The 22,882-nt window shown below is 41.2% G+C and overlaps 1 protein-coding gene across 7 annotated transcripts in view; it reads right to left on the bottom strand.

The window, feature by feature from the left end:
• MYOCD (myocardin) overlaps positions 1-22,882 on the bottom strand; it is a 155,529-nt gene that overhangs the window by 64,402 nt on the left and 68,245 nt on the right. For 4 of the 7 annotated variants that reach the window (XM_069200370.1, XM_069200371.1, XM_069200372.1 and 1 more), the window contains 2 exons: positions 21,445-21,520; positions 14,128-14,289 (listed from right to left, as the gene is read on the bottom strand). In XM_069200370.1, coding sequence (XP_069056471.1) covers positions 14,128-14,289; positions 21,445-21,520 — 238 coding nt within the window. The remainder of the gene's footprint in view (positions 1-14,127; positions 14,290-21,444; positions 21,521-22,882) is intronic. The other 3 variants (XM_069200375.1, XM_069200376.1, XM_069200377.1) reach the window with 1 other exon arrangement.

The following is a 22,882-nucleotide window of genomic DNA, read 5'->3' as shown; positions in this document are numbered from 1 at the left end:
AAAACATTACACAATACCTTTGTTGCAGAAAAAAACATTAATCTAGATATTTTATTCATCATACTCACACCAAATGTTTTCATGCATAGTTTTAAACAAACACGAACAATTTAAAAACTTTGGCCATTCTTTACTTAGGAGTAAATTAACTGAGAGCCCTAATCTACCTGCTTCCAGCTAGATGTGCGTAATCTTCTGCTTCTGAATAAGATTATCTGAGAAGAAGTGACAGCTCCTTTGACCCCGCTGCCTCATCTTCCAGGGGCCTGGACCTGCCAGGATTTCTACTGATTCCTCTGTAGACCTACCTATCTCTGTCTGGAAACCTAGAAACGCAGATTACATTTGAAGTGAAATGTAGATGATTTCAAAGTGTTTTCTTTAGTCCCTGGAACATGTAGATTCAACTCAGGTGCAACAAACAAAATCTACATTTTATCGCCAGAGATTGAATTCATAGGCTCTGGATCTTTGGACATTCACACCTACAAATGGAACTAAGTACCAATGGAAAACTGTCCAGAAGGAGGATTTGTTGCAGTACTATGTTTGTCGAAAGGGCCAAGACTTGTGTATTCTAAGGATATGGCTGGGGGAAACAGCTGCAATGGAAAGGGTATTTCTAGCAACAAAGTTGTAACTTGGTGGGTACTCACCAACGTATGCAACAAATTTTACTTACTATTGACACATGGAATCTTATTCCAAGTAATTTGTGGGTAAAAATGTAAGTCTAAGTAATTCCATTTATTTAACATTATTTCCTCTGAGGTGTTATTTTAAGCCCCTGCCTCAATAGTTTTCTATGGGGGTGTGTTGCAGTACCTTCGAGTAGCACTTGATTTACTTCAATCCTGGGATTGAGTGAATTTACTACTGTTCTGTCAACTTTAAGGCTGTAGTACATTTAGAAGTATAACTTTTAAATAGCAATGGCTTACTCTTTTGTGGTTGGATGCTTATTAGCAGCCTATCCCTCCTGTATGCCCTTCCCATTTTGTAGTACCTATTCCCCATTGTGCAGCCAATTCCCTTTATCCCTCTACATTTGTCATTAAAATATAGGATATTGAGTCTGGAGCTATCTGCTAGCACATAAGTGGAAATACTGTAGTACTACTTTGCGTGCTACAAATGCAGTTTGTGAATAGACATCAAATATACTTAACTGTTAAATGATTGTTGTATTATTCTTAAATGTAATAATACACTTAATTAAAAAAAAATTAATTGAACTTTTATAAACATTTTTACAAAGTTAAAAATAATTTAATTAATTCCACACATAACTAATAAATATTTAATACAAAATAAAATGTTAATGTCAAGATTTCTTTAATTAACTCATCCTTTGAGGTACATTTACTTTAATGTGTTGAGATGCTGTAACATTTTATAGTAATAGTTCATGGGTTCTAAAAAATATTTTAATTTATTTTACTTATATATTTTGTATTAAAATAAGTTGTTAATTTTTTTCATAGAAAAGTTAACTATTTTTTTGTTATACTTTGTCAAAGGGAAATCTTCGACAGTGGCATAGATCACCACCTATGTGTGAAAAGTTACAAGTGGTAACTTTACACTGGTAACTCCTGTTGTAGGTGGCTGCAACAAGGACTGAGTCATTGAAGACCATAAGTAGGTGTAAATCTGCACTTGAATGGGTCAATAACAAAGAAATGTAGATTCACATCCAGCTGTAGTAATACATTTGCACAGGAGTAAATCTATAATGTATATTTATTTTTGTGCATCAGGCCATACGTGTATTACCAGACAACTATGATAATTCTATGCCATTTCAGCAAATAGCCTGACATACAAACTGCCACCATGAAATCAAAAGTTGATATCCAGCAATCTAAGCTGATATCCTACCAACTATTACTTTGCTTACCAAGTATGAACATTCCTGCCAATTAAATACATTGTCTGCCAATGGATGTATCAATTCCCAACTCAGCTGATACCCTGCCAGGTAAACTTCCATGCAAGCTGATATAATGCCACACATATTTATCCACTTCTAAACATGATTATTCTCTCAACAGAGAGTACAGGCTGACAGTTCCTCTGTTATGAAACCAAAAGGTGGCAAGTGATAGCTTGCAATAAAGTTCATGCCTTACCATTTAGCTGAACTTTGCAACCTATAGCAAACACTAGTATCCGACAGAAACATGTAACCTGCCAAATAAAGTCGATAGCATCTCAAGTTGATAAAAAACAGTACTTTTACTTCTAGTAGTACTGTGTACAAGTAAATAATATTTTTGGCACCTCACTTTGTGTCTATTTGAAGTACCTCTAGTGATTGATAATCAGTTCTGAAAATAACAAACAGAAACTGTGAAATATACATTTTGTTGCAGTTCTTTTCATTGTCCAAGATGTGATTAGTTACAAGGTCTATAAAGGTTTACATCACATATAAGAAACAAAAAAGGAAGTCAATATAAAGGCGATATGACATAGTTTAGACAAACTTTGAATGCTTGTCAATGCATCTAATACAGTGGTTCCCAACCTTTTGATTTCTGTGGACCCCCACTTTAACATTAATGGAACCCAGGGACCCCCACCGAATCATCATGGGAATCCGGGGACCCCCGCCCGAGTCATTACTGGAAGCTGGGGACCTAATTTGTCAATATTTGTTAATATTTTTTAATTTTCTAGGCTCTCGCGGACCCCCTGAGAAGGCTTCGCGGACCCCCAGGGGTCCCTGGACCACAGGTTGGGAACCACTGATCTAATACATTGGGGGTCATTACGAGTGTGTCTGTCTTAAGACCGCCACTCACGCGGTGGTGGTCAGGACCGCCATGGATGCAGTAGTCCGACTGCCACATTACCGCCAGGGATCCACCAGCTCTGCCAGGATCATGGATTCTGGCGCCCTGGTGGTGGTGACAATCATAATCCGCCAGGACAGAGCTGCAAGCAGTGTTGCCCTGCTGATTATGACCTTGTTCTCCACCAGCCTTTTCATGGAGGTAGCACCACCATGAAAAGGCTGGCAGAGAACAGTTGCACTGAACCACAGGGGGAGGCCTGCACTGCCCATGCACTTGGTATGGGCAGTGCAGGGGCCACCCTGCCCAGCATCATCATGATGTTCACTTTTTACTTTGCAGACAGTGAAAATTGTGAGGGTGCTCCCTGCTGGCTACAGCATTGCCATCAGCTCAATTACAAGCCAGAGACACTGCTGTGGCTTGTTCCCGCAAGGCCGGTGGGCGGAAACTCAGGTTTCGAGGTGACCTAGCGGGAAACTCATAATTACTCCGGCGGGGAGGTCAATGTGTAGGTGGTGGCTACCCTGTTGGGAGTTTGGCGAACAGCCTTTCCCATCTGCCAAACTCAAAATGAGGCCCTTTGTGTTTAAAAGTAAGCACTAGTCTGAAAAGCATTGCTTACAGCCCCATTACAGTGAGCAGATGTGCTATAGCAAAAGTTAGAAATGTGCTGTTTACGGCAACCTCCTGAGATTTTGAAATCAAAGAAATGCATCAAAACCAGTTTCATAAATGAAACTCTCCAATGTTGGGGTGTAACAAATGTATGCATCCAGGAGGATACTCTCTTCTGCACAGATCAATGCCAACCTCTCTGGCATCTTCAATTATGTGACATTGGGACATATTAAAATTATGTTGAAAATTAACAGACTAGTCAATCAACAAGGTAGACTCAATACCTTTTCTGGCCTTACTAAGCAAGTCAGTAATCCTGATCTTTGGTTTGCAGATGATTTTAGATATATTGTCTAAAGATCACAAGCATAAACTATAGTGAAGATAACAAGTCTAAAGTCACAGGTGATGCAATCCATCATATAAGATTTAGGTATAGTCTAGTTGCCAGCCAGGTGACTATCCCTGTTTTCTCCACTGCGCATCAGCTGTTTCACATTGCTACAGTAATACTGCTATTGACATACACTGGATTTAATGTCGCTTGGCACCAAGTTTTTGTCAAAATCAGTAATTATTTTTTTCACTATTTATTGTTAATTGTCAGAAGAATTCTGTAGCAGCCCCCGATGTACTCATTCTTGTGAGCAGGATAAGATGCAACAGAATTGAGAAAGTATTTACTGTTTTAAAAAAAAGAGGATCGTTACTATGCTTGTCAATAAGTGAGAACGAAAATAAAGGCAAGGGCTTTCAACAATTTAGAAAACTGTGAGAAAATAAAACAATTAGGGGCATACCCAACACATACATGAACAATTTAAAAAAATGAATGAGAATAAAACAAAAACAATAAATTAAGAATTTAAATGCAAAAACAACTTCAATGTGTATGTATGACTTTGGGGGTCATTATGACCCCGGTGGTGACTGGAAATGTGTGGGTAGTAGCGCCAAAAGGCTGGCGGTACATACCGCCACATTATGAGAATGCAGCCAACCCGACACTTCTCCACTCATACCTCCATGGTGGTGTCAATCTCCAGCCCGGCGGCCGGCATAGTACCACCAGCGGCATTATGAGCCTGCCTACTACCATGGTTTTCGTGGTGTTAGCAATGCAAAAACCATGGTGGTAGGCCCTACCAGTGACAGGGAATTCCTTCCCTGTCACCAGTAGGCGGCTCCACTGCCCCCTAACACACACCTGACACCCCCCACCCTCCCTCCATTCAAACTCCCCCAACCCCTCTGATCCACACACACACCCCTACCCCATCCGATCCTCACACTCACCACCACCCCCCATACACGCACACACCTGCAGACACGCACACTGCATACACCCAATTACTCAAACTGGCATACACGCATTCATACAAGCATACTTCCGGAGATGCTCGCTCACATTCTTACAACGATCACACTGACATGCAGACATGCACTCACTTCACCATTCTCACTCACACGCATACAACCACGCAAACAACACAACACACACAGACGCATTCACACACACACTCACACATTCATGCACACACTCAGACATGCACACAAAACACCCCAACACCACCCTCCCCTGTCAGAAGCATGACTTACCTTGGTCGTGGAGGTCTTATGGCAGGGAATGGGAAGGGGTGCTGCTACCTCTGGCAGAGCCCCACCAACAGAACACCGCCAGGCCGTATAACAGATCATGATACGGCTGGCAGTGTTCAACTGGCATAGTGGTGCTGGTGGTAGCAGCGCCAGCTTACCACTGCCTGCCAGTATGATCACTGCCGGATTTCCTCCCTTCGTGTGGCGGAAGTCCGGCAGTGATCATAATATGGTGGATGGATGGTAGCCCCGGTGACAGTATTTTGGCGGCTGTCACCATGGCGGTAGGCGGTTTTTACCACCATTGTTATAAAGTGGGCCTTTGTATTTTATTCTTGATACAAAGACTATGAGTAATACTGAACTTACTGTTTAAAAGTCAGATATGGTTCTTAACATCCTAACTTTAGTGGGAAGATCTTCAAAAGTAAAGAAAAAAAACTCAACTGAATATTGTCAAGGAGCAGCTACCTAAAGAATAAATGTAAACTAGGAAGTGATATCACCCTAGCAGCTGGCTTTGCTTTAGTTTGCTTTGGTCCACACTGTCAGAAATTGTCGCACACAAGGCAAGCAAAATCTGATAAAGGAGGAGGATAGAATGTTCAATGTGTGCTTCTGTGACAAGGCAAGTTTGCTTCAAAGAGTGTTTCTGTGACAGGGATATCTATGCTGAGAAGCTTGAAGGAATGTTAAACAGGTTGAAAGTAACTGCAGATTAAGTATAACATTCCATGACCAGGGGTGTAGCTTCAGAGAGGCGTGTTTGGGGTGTTACACCCAACTTATAAATGTATTTTATGATAAATAGTTGGGTTCTGGTGCTTTCAGGTTGGGTATGGAGAGGTGTCTGTCGGATTTCACCAGAAATTTGTACAGACAGAGACAAAAATGCACACACACTCGCTCCCTCTCACCATTTGGAAAGACTTTAAAACTGTTAATTATTTCACAAAATAATTCACTTTCTCTCATTTAGTACCTGAATGATTCATATTCCTCACCTTTCTGCTGCCCCTTAAGCCAACATGTGCCATGCTTGTTGTATAATGTAATTTAACATTATGTGCCAGCTTGATAGTTGGGAAATCTGAAGCTCTCACCCCCTCAATCTTACTGACCAAGCTACGCCCTGTCTATCACATCTACACCCCCACTAAACAAAGTGCAACATGCTAAGCTGGTGAGATCCCAAAATGATGATTAGGAGATCTTTTCAATACCGAGTGAACGTTCCCATCCCCCTTGCAATGCTAAACCATATGGAATCACAGGAGCGGCATTGATGATGAGAGGGCCTGCACCTCATCTCCACCCCAATCCAAAATGGAGACATGTCTGGCAACTATTGGCTAGCAAATATGCATTTTGGAGAAATGCAGTACTGTGTGCAGCAAACGTAAAGGTATTTGAAAAAGATTGGGAGTAGTTGTGGATGGACATCTTCTTGATACAGAATCAAACTCAGACAATTCACCACTTTAGCTACTGGACTGTTAAAGTAGAGCACAGTACAAGCTATCAGTTGTAGAAGTTTGTGTGCACCTTCAGTTGACCTACTCTTCAAAATGGAACCCACACATATTGTGAAAAGCTTCTTTATGCTTCCCAGCCAGTGTTCGTCCACTCTTTCTTAGGGTTTGGGATTGTGGAATTCAGAATGTTGGCTAGATGTGTAAGCTAGGGCAATCAGAGAGTATGTCGACTTTGTGATGGACTATCTGTGATTCTTTACACGGCTTGCCATAGAGCAGATGTGCAGATGTGGTCCTGTGCAATAAGTTTTATCTAGCACTCTTCATAATATTAAAAAGATCGGTAAACTCCCGCAATTTCTTATACACAAAAGCAATTACAGGATGCAGTCGGGGATGTAAGAGCTGAATCCAGCCCTTGTATGTATATTACAAATTTGCCTCCATCATGGTCACAGTCATGTAATTGTCAGTGGCTATAAATATTGTTTTTGTTTGAATGATTGTGTCTCATTCATTAATGATCTAGGACTGGAAGTCAAATGACCTCTTCAGCGTTTTCTAATTGGATGTTCAAGATGTGGAGAATTCAGAACTCAGAAAGCTGATTCTTTTAAGTGTGTCACAGTCATAAAGAATAATATAAATTTAAAGTGGATGTGTAAAAAAATACATATTTTGATTGCTATGTATTGTTTTGCATCTACAAATTTAAAAAAACAAGAAAAATACACAAATGTTTTGTGCAGAATGCTGTCACTAGGCCCAAGCCAAAAGTGAGGGATAGCGGTGACTGCTTTTGTGTGCCAGCACACATTGGAAAGAGTATGCACTGTTTCCACTGTATAAAAGGTTTGCACTTGCACTGGGCAGGGGCAAATCAACCAATGGTTTTACCCTGTGTACACAACTAGAAACCATTAAAGTGCACTTGAGACCAGAAGAATATATTTACGTGTTAGGAAATCCCTTTGTAAACTGCATGAAGTTAAAAAGGCAAAAAGCTGATGCTGTTGATTTGTTTCTCACCTGCAATCCACCTGAACCATCCCTTCGCTGGTTCAGAAAAGAACTCTAAATCCATTCTAATCTGGAAGTGCACTGTACAGGTTACCGGATGCATTGGACGTTGCAAACTCAGACCCTTGGCCTGATCCAGCTCCCTCACAGCCTGTTAACCGTCTCCGGTCCAGCGTCCCTTGCCCTGCAGCGCTCTGTCCCGGACACCTCCGGTACACCCCCCACAAGCTATAATCACTTTCTATGTTGACCCACTCGCTTTCCTGCCCTCTTTCGACATTCAAATCGCCTACTGTGGAGCGCTTTACTGCTTTGCCTCTAGGTCTGCGTTACAGAAACCCCTACACATGCACACTAGACACATGAACACATCGTATGAGAGCCTAAGGCCGGTGCTACAAACCTCCCTCAATAAAAGGCAACAAACAACCCAAGCTTTGTCTGCAATACTTCTGCGGGAATGGCATCCCCTTTGAGTGTATTATTGCTCCACCTCTGCACTTCCACATTTCTGGGAAGAAACTAGAACATTCCTGCGAAACGAGATCAAGCTGGCCACTTGCTAACTTTTAAAAAATGTGCAATCACCAACATTTGCACAAACAGGCCATGTAAAATATTGTTTTATATTGGATATTCTGTGCAAATGTCTTGTTCCAAAGTGGCGCATTTGATGTAATCTGACAATTTATGCATATGTTCAAGCTTCTATGCGTCTTATTGTTCAGCAAGGAAATAAATTGATGTGTGGTGCGGCGTTATACACGACTATGCATTCATTCGAATATTCATTCATGATCTGAGATCTTAATGTCGAGGCTGTCACAGTCCAAAAGCAAAACTGGGCTGGCCTGGCCCTAGTTTAGACTACACCAAAAACCCACAATGCATAAAGTTTATAAATAAAAGGAACCTTTAATCTAAAAGTCTCCCCCCCGATCCCCATATCAAACAATGCGAAAAAAACAGAACACGTTGCTGTGTTTAAACAGCTTCAGACGCTATCTCACAAGCGGTTTCGTGTTTCCTTGTTAATGCCAGGGACTCGCACACATTGCGCAGGCCATGCGGAATGCCATGTGTGCCTGTTATCTCCCTGCTGGCTTTAGTGTGCCAGTGCCTGCCTCTTGTTTTATTTCGGGACTCCATGTCACCGTTGTAATCTCAAACACAACGGATCTTGCCTTGTGCTTTTTATAAAACGCACTGTGTCCTGTCCCGTCAGAAGTAGTGCTCCGAGTGATGACAGGAACTTGGCGGAAAACCTTCCTCTATCAAGCTCCGGCTAGGCGTGGACTCGCTGCAGCGCACCAGCTCCCTCGAACCATCTCTGCCGGAGATCCAAGCTCGCCCAGTCTGCCCTCCCACCTGCCAGTGAGCCAACCGTCTTTTCCAGTATATAAACATATTTAATTCAAAGGCCGAGGTTGCGCGGAGTCATTCCACTGGTATTATAAACAAAGAAATTACACGGCAAGTTAATGTCAAAGAATAGATTGGCCGTGCAGTCAACCGCCTTGTTCAAAAAAAGCTGTTAAAAAGAACTTTAACATGCTCTATCAAAGTAACTGGGCTGAAATTGGGAGTGCTTAGAGGCAGGCTAATTCCATAACTTACTCCTGTATTAAAATGCCAGCAGCTAAAGTCCTGGTCTGTATGCAATATTTAAAATGATTAGCCCTTTCCCTGCATCAGAGCAAAAGTGTTGAATTATGCCCCTGAGTCCAGTTTTGAGACAAACCCCTGCAAGAATTCCCAAGCAAGACTCCAGATAACCTTCCAGTATTTATTACTGCTGTTTTTTGACTTCACAAAGTAATTTCAAAAGGGAATGTACTCACTGCACATGAGCATACACAACCACACCACATATATATGACTTTCTCACATAAATTGAGAAATATGAATGTAGCCTAATGACCTGAGCTGTTGTATTGCACTCAGGAGGCCCATGTTCAAGTCTGGACATTAGCTCAACATCCTGATTCTGGGGAAATCACTAAATTTTCTGTGCTTAAAATAAAGTTAATCTGATCTTATACATCATATGCTGGTGCTCACATAAATCACTCGTAATGGCCTATAAAAAAAAGAGTCCAAAATGCTCCCCTAGGCATCGTTTTAGTACAAAAACGTTTATGAGGTCTAATTGCGTACTCTACTGTAGAAGTTGTTTTTCAAATTTGCTAAAATCCCTAGAATCAACACCAACATTTTTCAGAGGCCTTGTGATTCTAGTGAAAGGATGTCTTAGGTCAGCACCCCCACTCTAAAAGTGTCCAGCTCCAGATCCCAACACAGTTCCCCATCTGTCATTTTTATGGGCAGGTGCATATCTTGGGCACAGTCCAACAGTGAAGAGTGTGGACAAGGTTCTGACATTTACAAATAATTGCTGTTGTTACACAAAAAGTTTGTCATTCTAAATATTGGGTTGTGGTTCTAAAACGTCTGGGAAGCTCTGCTCTGCTGGATCTCTGTAACAGTCAGGCACCTGCAATGGGGCTAAACAGGAAGTGTTTGTGACTCAATAGTTCACTTCTAGAGAGCCAGCAACAGGTTCAAGCCTTTATACATGTACTTTCAGGCCATCAGTAACCTCAAGATTGCTTAAGGTTATATTTTTGATTACTAAATGCTCAAGTTTCTTTTTCGCTGACTTCATAGTGCCTTTTTATTATCTATTTCCGTTCAGCTCCACTTTTGCATTTCAATTAAACTTATAGCCTCAAAAAGGATACCAGATTTGTTGCAACATCACAAGGCATGGCACCTGAGGTTTGCTGAAAATGCAAATTCTGTAAAAGTGCCTCAATTGTGAGGAATGAAATATATCTGCTGCTTTGTAAGCCTGCCTTAAATTGGCCACATTTTATGATGTTTGACCTAAACACATTTCATGCTTGCTTTCCTCGTTTCAACTTTCTCATTTTGATTTTGGATAACTTAGAGTAGCTTGGAATACCATATTTTGAAACCTGTCAGCAGTAGGGTGGGCTTCCCCCAAACCTTTTGCCTGCTTTGCCTTCCTTTTGCTGATCTGTTTTTGTTGGCTTTAGGACATTGGGCACTTTACCACTGCTAACCAGTGTTAAAGTGCATGCGCTCACTCGCCTATAACAAGGTAACATTGGTGTATATACAATTGGCATATTTAATTTACTTATAAGTCCCAAGTGAAGTGGACTGTATGTGATCAGGGAAGTAATTTAAATGCTACTGCTGGGCCTGCAGCACCGCTTTTGTCTCCCACGCATTGCAGAGCCTGTATGTGTTGTTTAAAACTGCCATGTTGACTTGGCAGTTAAACCCCAACGCCAAGCCTTAGAAACTCCAGTTTTTACATATAAGTCACCCCAAGTAGGCCTAGAATAGCCCTTAGGGCAGGGTACTATGTAAGTAAAAGGCAGGACATATACTTTTTTAAATTTTACATGTCCTGGTAGTAAAAGCTAAAACAATCATTTCTCACTACAGTGAGGCCTACCCATGTCATAGGTTAACATTAAGGGATTGCTTATTACCTTTAATAAAGTGTAATTCCCCAGTGAGAAGGAGTAGACCTGTCATGTTTAGTACCTATTGAACTGTAATGATAAATCCTCTTTAATGGTAAAGTCAGATTTACTATTACAATTTTGAAAACACCACTTTTAGAAAGTTGTAATTTTCCTGATCATAGCCCTGTGTGCCTGCAGCCTGTCTCCAATACACATCTGGGCTCAGGTGACAGCAGGGTTCCGGCATTCCCTCTAGACAGTCTCACAAAAAGGAAGGGTAGGTATGACTGAGTGGCCATCTGCATGTTGATGGGCCATTCTGAGCAGGATGGGAGGGAGGAGCTGACACACCTGAAAAGGCAGTGTCCTGCTCCCACACAAAGGACTGCTTAACCCCCTGTAGTGAGTATAGAGCAAGGACAGGAAGGGAGGACCTCTGTGCACTTCAAAGACCCCTCTTCGAAGTCACCCCAACTTCAAAGGCACAACTGGGTATAAGAACTAGAAATCTGACCCTACCAAGTCAGTCGGGATCAGTAAAGAACTCTGCCAACAAGAAGGGCTGCTGAGCTGCTGAAAGGACTGCCACTCTGGGCTGCTGCTCTGGAAGAACTGCTTTTCCGCTGTGCTGTCCTGCTGCCTGCTACTCTCTGCCCTGCTGAGGAAGGACTAGACCTATCTCACGTGAACCCAGAATGATTCCAAGGCTTGCCTCCTGTTGTTCCAAAGTCTCAGGGAAACAAAAGACTTCAGACACCGCCTGTAAAATCACCCAGACTTTGCTTGCTGCAAGTTTTGCCCTGTCAGATGGTGCCAATCCAATCCTGGGCCTTTGGAAGTGGGCATAAAGTGCTGCAACTACCAAAACTCATGCATCACCGTCATTGTTCCAGTCAGAACCAACGCATCTCCTTCAACGCAGGCGCATCACTGCTTCAGGAGACGTCGCACCGCCATCTCCGCAGCTCGACAACAACACATCACCTACACCTAATGGCAGCAACACATCCTGGATTGTGCAGTTCAGAACTGACGCTTCGCCTATATCGCCAGGATCAATGACAATGCGTTGACTCAGCGGCTCCTCACATCTCTCCTCGCATCCTCCCTCAACACCGACATAACCTCAAACCAAGCTACTGATTTCAACGGGCCAAGTCTGGTCCTTGTATCCAACCCATGCTCCAACACGATCAGCCTGGCTTTTCAGATTTGACATAGTCTAACACAACCAGATAGCCCCAGTTGGCTCTTTATGTGTCTAAGCATCTTGGCTTCTACTTATTGGATTTTTGTCAGTTTGGTCTTGTTTTGTTCACTAAATTGCGCTTTATTGTTCTGACCTGGGGTGGTATCTTTTTGTACAGTGTTTTCACTGTGTTACTGTTTGAAGTGTTGCACAAATACTTTACACATTGACTCTTAAGTTAAGCCTGCCTGCTCTATGACAAGGTACGAGAGGGTGTGCACAGGTTAATTTATGGTGTGTATCTGACTTACCCTGACTAGGATTGTGGTTCCGGCTTGAAGAGGGTGCATATCTCTGCCAACCAGAAACCCAAATTGCTAACACACATCTATAGAAAATGATCTATGATAAATCTTGTGTAGGCTCCCAGAGGAGTTAGTGCAATCTACAATAGCAAACTGAAGACAGTGTATTTTTATTTTTAGCATTGCTTCCTCAGAACTCGGTCAAATGAAACATGTGGTGCCTGATTCCACAGAATTTAGAAGCTTCTATTTTTGTTAGAAATTCATTTCTGTGAGAATCTGAACTACAGAGGAAGTCAATATACCAAGTCTGATAACACAAAGGAATGAAACCAGTTGGTTGGCACTAAGCCAACCCTTAGCCCTTCTATTCCCTACCTCACCTGACTTGAGCTGCTGTGGGTTGCAACGCTTTGGTGGCAGGCCTGAATATTTTAGTTTTAGGTGGCAGTTATTTGAAATTGTTTCTCAAAAACTGTTGTTTTTAAAATCTTAACTACCATATTTAGAGTTTGATGGGAAGGGTCCTCTGCCATAAATTCTTCAAAACGCCATTTGACTCGCTGTGTTTAGAGTTAGCCAAACCGTCGTGTTGCTACTGGTGGAGTCTTCACTGTCTCCATACAAGGAAACCTTAAACCAATGGTCCAGCTGATATTGGGCCTTTGGTTAAAAAACATCAGGCCATTTGCCTTATGAAGGGCAGTTCCAGATATTCCTGAAATTATACCATTATATCACTCCATGTCAATACACGACATTTGTGGTAAAAATTTACAGTGAATGCGTTATGTGCGGTAAATGATTCTTAAATGCATTCGAACAGAAGCGCCTGTTGTTTGTTTTTGTGCACTATCACTTTAGAGTGAAATGAGTCATCACATCAAAAATTGATGTGAGGATTCAATTCATACTAAAATATAGTGTGAGATGACAGATTTGCATTTTGTATAATTGTACGTAATCTTATGTAACTTTGCCAACGTTTTGTGTAGTAATGCAAATTTTGCACATCCTTGAAAATCATCTGTTGCAAAAATATATGCCCTAAAATAAAGATTACCAAACTCTTGGCCTTACTTAATGTCTTTCTACACAAATGCTGACTTATATTTAATGCTTGACACTCATTTTTGAAAGCCTTACTGGTTTTTAATCAGCTGTCTCAACAAGTCAAGCCCTTCCACAAAATAGTATCCACTATCCTAGGATACATTACAGCCTCTCATCACTAACACTTGAAGGTGTCCACCATTGGTCCTTGGGGGCTGCAGTTGTGTCAGGCTGGAGCCACCCTGAATTCTTAGGATATATTTACAAGAGCTACATTTTTCTGCAAAAAAATGTCAATTGAGACCATTCATTCAGTTAGAGGTTTTCTGAAATTCCAGTGCAATTCCACCCCTTGAGGACTAATGTTGGACACTTTTGCCTGAGCATCCTTGCAAGGTGTTACTATTTCTACACAAACTCCATACACACAATAATGTGATAAATGACCTACTTTATTCTGTAATAAAACATAGAAGTAATGTGTGTATCCACATCAGCATAACTGCCCACAGTATATTGTTCATAGGTGGCTGCAGAAAATACATAAGGAAACAGTGTTTGGTCTACCTTTCATTGCCTCTTTCACAGTTGAATCAACTGGAAGGATATTCTTCTCCACTAGTTCCAGGGGACCTGGCCTGAGAGCTATCCTTTCATTCAGATCATCTGCAAGGCGGGCTCTTTTCAGCTTCATCTGAGTAGCCTGAAGTGACCCATCTGCGCTTGAGTCTGGGAGGTCAAAACCAACAGGATCAGCTTAGAGATTTGACAGTTTTAATTCTACTATGAAATAAAGACACACACTAACTTTGCTTTGCTAGCTTGTTTGAAGGATTTACATGGAGACTTATTGTTGGCAGGATGGCATAGTAAGTTAACACTCCCTGTTGACCTCTGCGTTAATATGCATGTTAATTTAAATCTTGGCAAGGCCTACTCCGATTTTAATTCTTCCACAGTCAATAAATGTTTTACCATATCCCAAATTGTATTGCCCTTTTTGAGTTTATCTGTGACTTAGAATCGAGACATTTTTCTCTCAATATCTAGGTAGATGATTTTAATGCTAAACTGGGTTGAGGGTCACTTGTGGGCCTTGATCTGTAGGCCTTTACCCCAGATCCAAACGCCACAGAAGCTGTGATTTGGCCTAATCATAATAAAGGACATCAACTTACTTTTTATCTGCTTGGGTTCGACTTGTGTAATACATTTGAGTGGGCTTCTCTCCACTGCATATAAACGCCCACTTTTGTTAGGGGTGCAGATTCCTTCGTTATTGATTATATTTTTGTCAGCTGGGGATTCCTATACCGAGTGAGTGGGGGCAAAGTTATCCTTTGTTTATTTAGTGATCACAATCCACCAGGTGTCACTTTGTGGATGGGGCCCTACTCACTAGGTTCAGGCTGGGTCTGATCAGGTGTCAACTTTCCTTTCCTTTGCGTCAGTATCACCCAATGTAAATCCAGACCTGTCCAGACCTGTCCCTTTGACAACTGTAGATATGGCCCTGTCGGCTATATCGCATTAACACACAGACCCTTGTGTGGTGTACTGGGGAAGAACTGCGTCAGCGCAGCCCCTTCTTTATTTATAGCCTCTGTTCCGTGCTCCGCCCGGATGCGCGGAACAGGATACAAATTATAGGAGAGGCCGGATGGCTCTCTACAACAACCATTCCCTGCAAACCCTTCCCACTTTACTTTTTTGTGGGTTTTATATTTGTTACCCTATGATGTTTTTGTTTCTCCTGCTGAGAGGGGCTCTAATTTATCAACACGTCCCGGCTCTTTTGCATTTACAGTCCCTTCCAAATCCTAAGGTTTGCCTTGGAGATGTTACATTCCTCAAACATGCATTACAGTATAGGTGATCTCGGATGGTTTAATTTGACCCATGCTATGTATTGTGCATACCTTTTCCTCGTTTTGTTTTATTGTATTTATGGTTATGTGTTTTAATATTTTGTATGTGTCTCACATCTATGACCTTTTAACCTGTTTGAGTTCTGATGTGCTATTAAGGCGTTTTAGCATCTGCCTCGGCCCCAACCTGTGTAATGTTTTTTAATTTGCTGGTATTTTATTATACATGTGTGATTAAATCGCTTTTATGGTTTATTATTTACATCAAAATAAAGCTGAAGATGATGATGATGATGGGTATAATACCAGTTATTTACAGTACTTAGTTGTGTGTCAGAATGCGTACAGAGAAATATTGTCCGCCATAAGCATTAACTAAAATGGGGAGATATTTTTGCAGATGGTATTTAGGAAATTGTATTTGTTAGACAATATTTTGGCAGTGCCATTCAGATAGCACACCCTCATCAGAGCTTTTTACATGATTATCTATTTGGGATGTGGGAGGTGACGGTTTCCTATCTTGATGGGAGAGAGTCAGTCTTACAAACCTCTGATGAATGCTGCTATATTATTCTGTCACTTTCAGGTCTGAGGTTGGATCTCTGAGGATAACATTTGAGTATGGTTATCCATTTATTAACATAACATATAATAACACTGGCTTGCTGAGCCTGACACAACCTACATTGACACGACATCCCCCGACATGCCACTTCAAATCTGGAAGTATCACCTACATAGAAATGCCACCTCCATCTCTATGATCCCTACTTTTTAACTGTATATATATATATATATATATATATATATATATATATATATATATTTGAAAGACTAGAGAGATGTCATGGGGAGGTCCTACAGACAGAGAGCCTCCATCTAAGCAGCCAGAAGTTTGGAAGAGTAATGATCTGTTTCATCTTGTGGTCATTTGAGGCCACTTTTACATGAGTCATTTAACAGGTTGAGTATTTTGTTTTATGTTATCTCAGTGATCGTTGCATAAGTGTAAACATATGTCACAGGCATAAGATCACAGGATAGATTTCTAAAAGGTTGAACATTATTCTATAGCACATATGCACAAGAGACTATTAACATGCTCTACAATGCTCTACAATGTATTAACACATTACATGCAATAGAGACTAACAAATGGCAATAGCAGCATGGTAAGAATTGTAAAAATGTAGTTGAAATCACATACTTGTATTCAGAGAATGGTTTAAAGCAGTGGTTCTTAACTTTTTGACTTACATGCATCCCCACTTAAATATTATTGAAATTTAGGAACTCCCCAGTAAATGATTATTGGGATCTGGGGACCTCTAACGAGTCATTAATTTAGCTAGAGACCTTGGCCTAGGCAATTTTGATGATTTTAGCCACAAAACAATAAACAAAAATACAGAAACAAACATTCATCAAACAAATAGACAAATTAACTAGTTTTTTAATTCACAAACAAATATAAAAAACTCAAAAATTAAATTTTAATGGGAAGTGTGAAGCTTTTCTAAATTTAATTGAAGCCACCCTTCATTCACACTACATTCTGTTTGATGCACTGCTCCCATGAATCAATGTGAGGATACCAACTTGGGGCCCAATTTAAAGTTTGACGGATAGGATATTCCATCCCAAAAGTAATGGCTATTCCGTCCACCAAACTACAAGTGGCATTGAATGTAATGTGCTTGTAATATGGTGAACGGGATATCCATCACATTGTGGCAAAGCATCTTATCCGCCAAACTCTAAATCAGGTCCATCATTTTTAGCCCCAAATGTTTAATTCCTTCACATTTACTGAACATTTTAAAAATCTCAGTTTTTAATTTTGCTTCTTTATATACACTTTATTAATCTGTTAATATAATTAAATTTTCTAAGGAATTGAGGACCCCCTGAGCAGCTGTCGGGGACTCCAGGGGTCTACGTACCACAGGTAGAGAACCACTGGTTTAGAGGGTAAAGTCAGTATATGGTGTGAATTATGACTAAATACATAAGAGTGAAGTACAATGCAGATTGGGATAGATGTGCCTTCAGTTCTTTCTTAGATGCAAGCAATAAAGCTGAGTATTTACAAGAATGGGTAGAGAGTTCTATAATTAATGACGATCCCTGAAAGGAATTGTTTGAGTGCTTGAGGTGTTCTGAATTTTGGAGTTTTCACCTGTAAGAAAGCCATCCTTACATCTCCGCGGGACGTTTTGGAATTTTGTTCATATTTTAGAGGATCATTTCGGTTAGGCAGTTCTCTCAAGTCCTCCAGAACTGGATACCATACCCTAGATGCGACCTGTAGAACTGGATCTATGCCTCTTTGTGGTGTCTTACCAATAATACTTTCCAAAGCACCTTTTATATATTCAAAAATAGGCACAAGTGAATTGCGGCAAGCTTACTGAGTTATTATTGTTAGCAACACCCACTGAAGAAGCTTCATAATCGTCAGACAAGTAGAAAGGGAAAAGATCTACAACACTCACACTCGCCTAAAAGAAAAGTGTTTAGAAACTGACGCACTAGAAAGGCTACTGCTTTCTATCATCTTCGGAAACTGCTGTGGTAACTTTCCATAAAGCAAGCCTTGGTTGAAAAAGACATGGACATTGATTCAACAAAACTCCAGGGACCTTTTCTTAGCAGAAAGACATCACACATTTGAGGCTTAGCCTATCAATAGCCTTCTCTTGGCTGCTGAGGGTTTGGGGAAGAGCAATGTGTGGAAACCACAGAAAGTAAGCAAATCTTTAAGGCCCAAAATACAAGAGGTGTGGTATTAGTACTTCTGAGTTGTGGAAATGCGAGGCCATTACAAGATTGTCTCTTAGAAACAGGGAATGATACACAGGAATCAGTGTTACAGGGCTGATTCCCATATGTTGGATCTCATTTGCGGTCTATTTTTCATCTTTAAAGCTCACCTGTTTTGAAGGTGAAATTTCTGGTTAAAAAACCTGGGAGACGAAGTACTCTTGCAAAATGTATAATTCCTGGTGAGGCTGGTAACCCCTGCTCGCGGACACATAGGGAGTTACAGGATTCTTGAATGAAGGCCTTAGTGTCTGTTTTTTACTCTTTGACCCTGATATTACCTTCATGCCCTCATACCCCGTTTGGCCAGGGATAGCAAATACAGCCCCTCGATATCAAGGGCAGGTCAGTGGGAGCCACTGTTAACCTTGTCTAATTGATGTCCATGATAGACGTCAGGGTTCAGCTGTGTATTCTTAGAAAACTGCTTTCACCAAATAAAAGTTGAGGACAGAAACAACACATATCTTCATGCGTCTGCTCTCAGTTATAAATAGAGAACGTGGTCTTGAAAAACAATTTACTTAGCAAAGACCTTTAATCCATGAAAAGTGTATAAGGAGCCAGGCGGCTAGTCTGCTTTCTGTAGCTGACGATACTAACATAGCTACATGTCTGTACATTACAGTTTCATTTCCTGACAGCCTAGCTGCCTGAGCTATGATTTATTGAATGTTGTGAGTTATTATTCATTATCTATTGTGATAATGGCTCCCCATTTTCTCTCCGGTCTATAAATCTGGCTTCAAGATACAGCTGTCTTCATCAGTCACCAATGCCAGAAGTCATGTATCACACAGACTGATGTACCTGGTTAATGCAATTCACCCAGCGGTGATTTCACCAGACGCGCCCCATTAATGATATGATTGATGCCCTAAATTAAGCCTCGACTTCAGCCTGACCAGGAACCTGATGCTAGCTGGGAAGGTACATTCTTGGCAAGAACCAAACGTATCTCCCACTCTTCTCCATGCAATTACACCACCCCTCTCTCTCTCTTTCTCTCTCTTTCTCCAAAGTTACCTATGATCTCTCTCTCGCCCTCTAATTGAAGGCAGTCTGCTTATTTAGTAAAGTACATATTCACTACTTGGGGCTTGTTGGTGCTGAATAGCAGATGTTAACGCCATAGTACCCATATTACCCACCTTGGAGAGATGAAAGGCTGAGTGGACTGGTTTGATTCCAACACGTGTCCAAGATGTCAAACACAGATTCCCGGAGTGGGTGCATTAGTCCACAGAAATAAAACACTCATCGTACTTTACTCATATCCTCATCCCAGGAAAAACTAAGAGTAGGGCATTTTATACTTGACATCACTAGATGCAGGGGCTTAACTCTAGAAAACATTAAATATGCTCCAATGTTTCCCATTTGTAGGTGATTATGCACACGCTTGTCCTAGCATTCCCTATGCTGATCCATTTTCAGCGCAAACACAACCATTTGCCAGACCGACCACTAATGTGGTGCAGTATATTTGGTAGAATATGTGAGGGGTCCACTGCAACCCCGGTGTGACTTACATGCACCCGAGTTTGTAAAACTTTGAATGGTGCTAAATATGAATTGTTCTTTAGATTTGTTTTATGTGAATAATTATGGTGCATTTTGGGCGGTCTGTGCTTATTCTAAACTCGTGTTTCCTAAATAAAGTGAGGAGTGGAGTTGGTGGGAAACCTACATATTTTTAAGGAGTGTTCTTGTTTTATGCACTTTAAATTCAGGGGTCATCAGAACAAACTCTGATCGAAGCTGTGTTGACTCCTCAGGAAATCAATCAATCGATCAATCAAGACTTTATAGAGTGCAGTGCTACTCAAAGAGTGTCTTGGCACTTAAGGCTCATTGACCACCTGTACTTACAATACGTTGTTAAGGTTTTAAGGCTAAGTTTAAAGGAGACTTTGTCCTTCATGGCCATTAGGTGAAAGGGGAGGGCATTCCATGCAGTGGCAGCAAGAAAAAGAAGGAAGTGCCACCCTATTTATTTGTTTTAAGTTTAGGAACAATCACCAGCAGGGCATCCAGGGAATGGAGGGTTCTTGCTGGAAGGTAGGGTGTAATCCTTTAAGCCAGATAATGTGGCCCGGCCTGGTGGAAGGCTTTGTGGGCCATCATAAGCCCTTTAAACTGCTCTCTTTCAGTAACCGGAAGTCAGTGCAGCTCTTTCAGATAATGGTGTCCTCTCTGAAGATTTAAAAGAAGCTGAAGTGTTGCATTCTGCACCAGCTGAAGTCTCCTAAATTGGTAAGCCCCAATACAGGGAATTGGCATTGCCCAGCCGTGAAGTGGTAAGGGCATTTAGCGCCAGCTTTTGGCACTGCATGGGTGACAAAAACAGTAACTTCTTTAGAGATATAGTAGTTCAAAACAGACGCCCACCACACCTCCCACCTGAGGGCCAAAAGACATTCTATTATTCAACTTTACCCTAAGATTACATATGATGGTTGCAGGGGTTGGTGGAGGCAGAACGAGACTGGGCCATGATTTTCTATCCAAGGTGGGAGAAGATGTGCCAAATAGTAGTATTTCAGTTTTGCTCATGTTGTACTGTAAGTTGCTCAGACCATCCACTGGACACTGCATATAGGCAGACCTTAAATCTAGTCAGGGTGTTTGGTACATAACTGTCCCAAGTGAAAAGAATCTGAGTGTCACCAGTGTAATACATGACTTGCACACCAAAAGATTCCACCAAAACTGCCAGAGAAGGGTCACATAGATATTAAACAGCATTGGATTCAGGACAGAGCCCTGAGGGATACCAAACTTTAGTGGTTTAAGGTCAGAAGCATAAGGCAGCCTCCAGACAAACTGGTTTCTGTCAGATAAAAAATAGCAGATTCAAAACAAGGTACTTTCCTGTCATTGCAGAAAAATCAGGTGAGATACTGTATCAAACTCTGCAGATAGATCTAAAAGTAATAATGCAACTTGTTTCCCTTGGTCAACCGCCAGCTTGATAGTGATGGAAATAAGGCAGTTCTTTAATTAGTGTTAGTGTGCTTACCTGACACTGCAAATTTAGGGAGATGTTAGGACATCTGCATCACCATGGCCACTGATAAAAAGATTTATCTGATGTACCACATCAAAATTCAGGAGGTGAAAATGGGGAGCGACACACGTCCTTCCAGTGTATCATTTATAATTAGAAACAAAATTAAGCACTTCTTACCTTCTAATATATGCATATTGACCAAATCCGACCTTTCAGGCCTGTTTCTCATTTTGTGCTTCAAATAATCTTCAGTCTGTAAAACAAAAATACATTCACATGGTTTACACCTTGAAGTATGATATTTTGTATATTATCTGTGTTGTTTAAATATGTCTCACATATTTTTATTGTTATGCCACATAGATTTCAGTGAAATCTACAACTTTTATATACTATAAAAAGACTTGAGGTAATTTAGGGCCTGATTTAGATCTCGGCAGAGGGTTACTACATCACAAGGGTGACGGATATCCTCTCCGCCAAAGCAGCGTCCCTCTGCACGGCTCCACAGCACTGACAACAGCTAGTAGAGTCACCAGCCCTGCTGGGGCAGGCCCGACCCATTTGCCTTCATTTTAACCAAGTGACCTTAAAAGTACTAAAGGTAACATTGGGATACTCTTCTGACATTTTTATCTGACACCCAGAGTGGCTCAAATTATTTCCACCTCAAACCCGCAACCACCAAATAAAGTATAGCGACCTACGCCTACTGGAAATATGCAACGCGTTGTTACCTGAAAACAAAAACACACAGCTGACTGGTAATTATATTGTTGAACACAATCCTAGTTTTTGGAATTTGTGACTATATGTCGGCTCAACGGTATCCAACCGCCAACGCACACGATAAATGTCAGCCTATGCCCTTTAGAAAAACCAACTCAAGGAATGCTTTCCTGGCGTATTTATTTATTCCATTTATGAACTGCCTGAATGTTAGCTGTGTTTCATCCTTAGCTACGGCAGCGTGTGCCAAAGTGAGCCCCTTGACACTTGGCAGCTGTATTATAGAGCGCAACTATTCCCAAAGTCTTGGTGATACAGTTTTCACCGCAAAGTTACCCAGTGTCATTAATTCTCCTCTGAGGCGAGCCTTACGTTACTTACAGTCAGCTAGTATACACACACTTCACATATTCATTGTGAGTGTTAGAAAAGGCAGACTATTCACCAATGAGTGTCAGTTTCTACCAGCCAATGTCCGAGCCAAGGGTTCAACAAATTACATTCTCATGTACAGCAAAATCCAATTCACATCCGCCATGTTTGTTCCGTCAATAATTATTTCCTTCACACGTGTTTAATTCTCCAAATGTACACCTACCAGAATCCCCCAAAAGAAATGCCACCTCTTCCCTTCCCATGTTCGAGCCGGAATCCCTTCTCCCACACCTCCACTCTTCCTTTTTACGCTTCCTATTGGAGGATCCTTTTCCACCTCTCTATTTTCAATCTTTTGCACAGAGTGCCAGTGCTTGTAACTAGGATTGTGCAAAGTCTCATACATAAGACTACAAGTGGGAGAGCCTCTGAAAGCTAGAGCCAGGCTCGAGTGATACTCACTCAGATACCTGACCATGGCTCAATTTGCAGTATTCTTGAACCATCGAGC

This window comes from Pleurodeles waltl, chromosome 7, assembly GCF_031143425.1.
Source record: "Pleurodeles waltl isolate 20211129_DDA chromosome 7, aPleWal1.hap1.20221129, whole genome shotgun sequence".
Taxonomy (NCBI): Eukaryota; Metazoa; Chordata; class Amphibia; order Caudata; family Salamandridae; genus Pleurodeles; species Pleurodeles waltl.
This window is presented reverse-complemented; position numbering and strand designations above follow the sequence as displayed.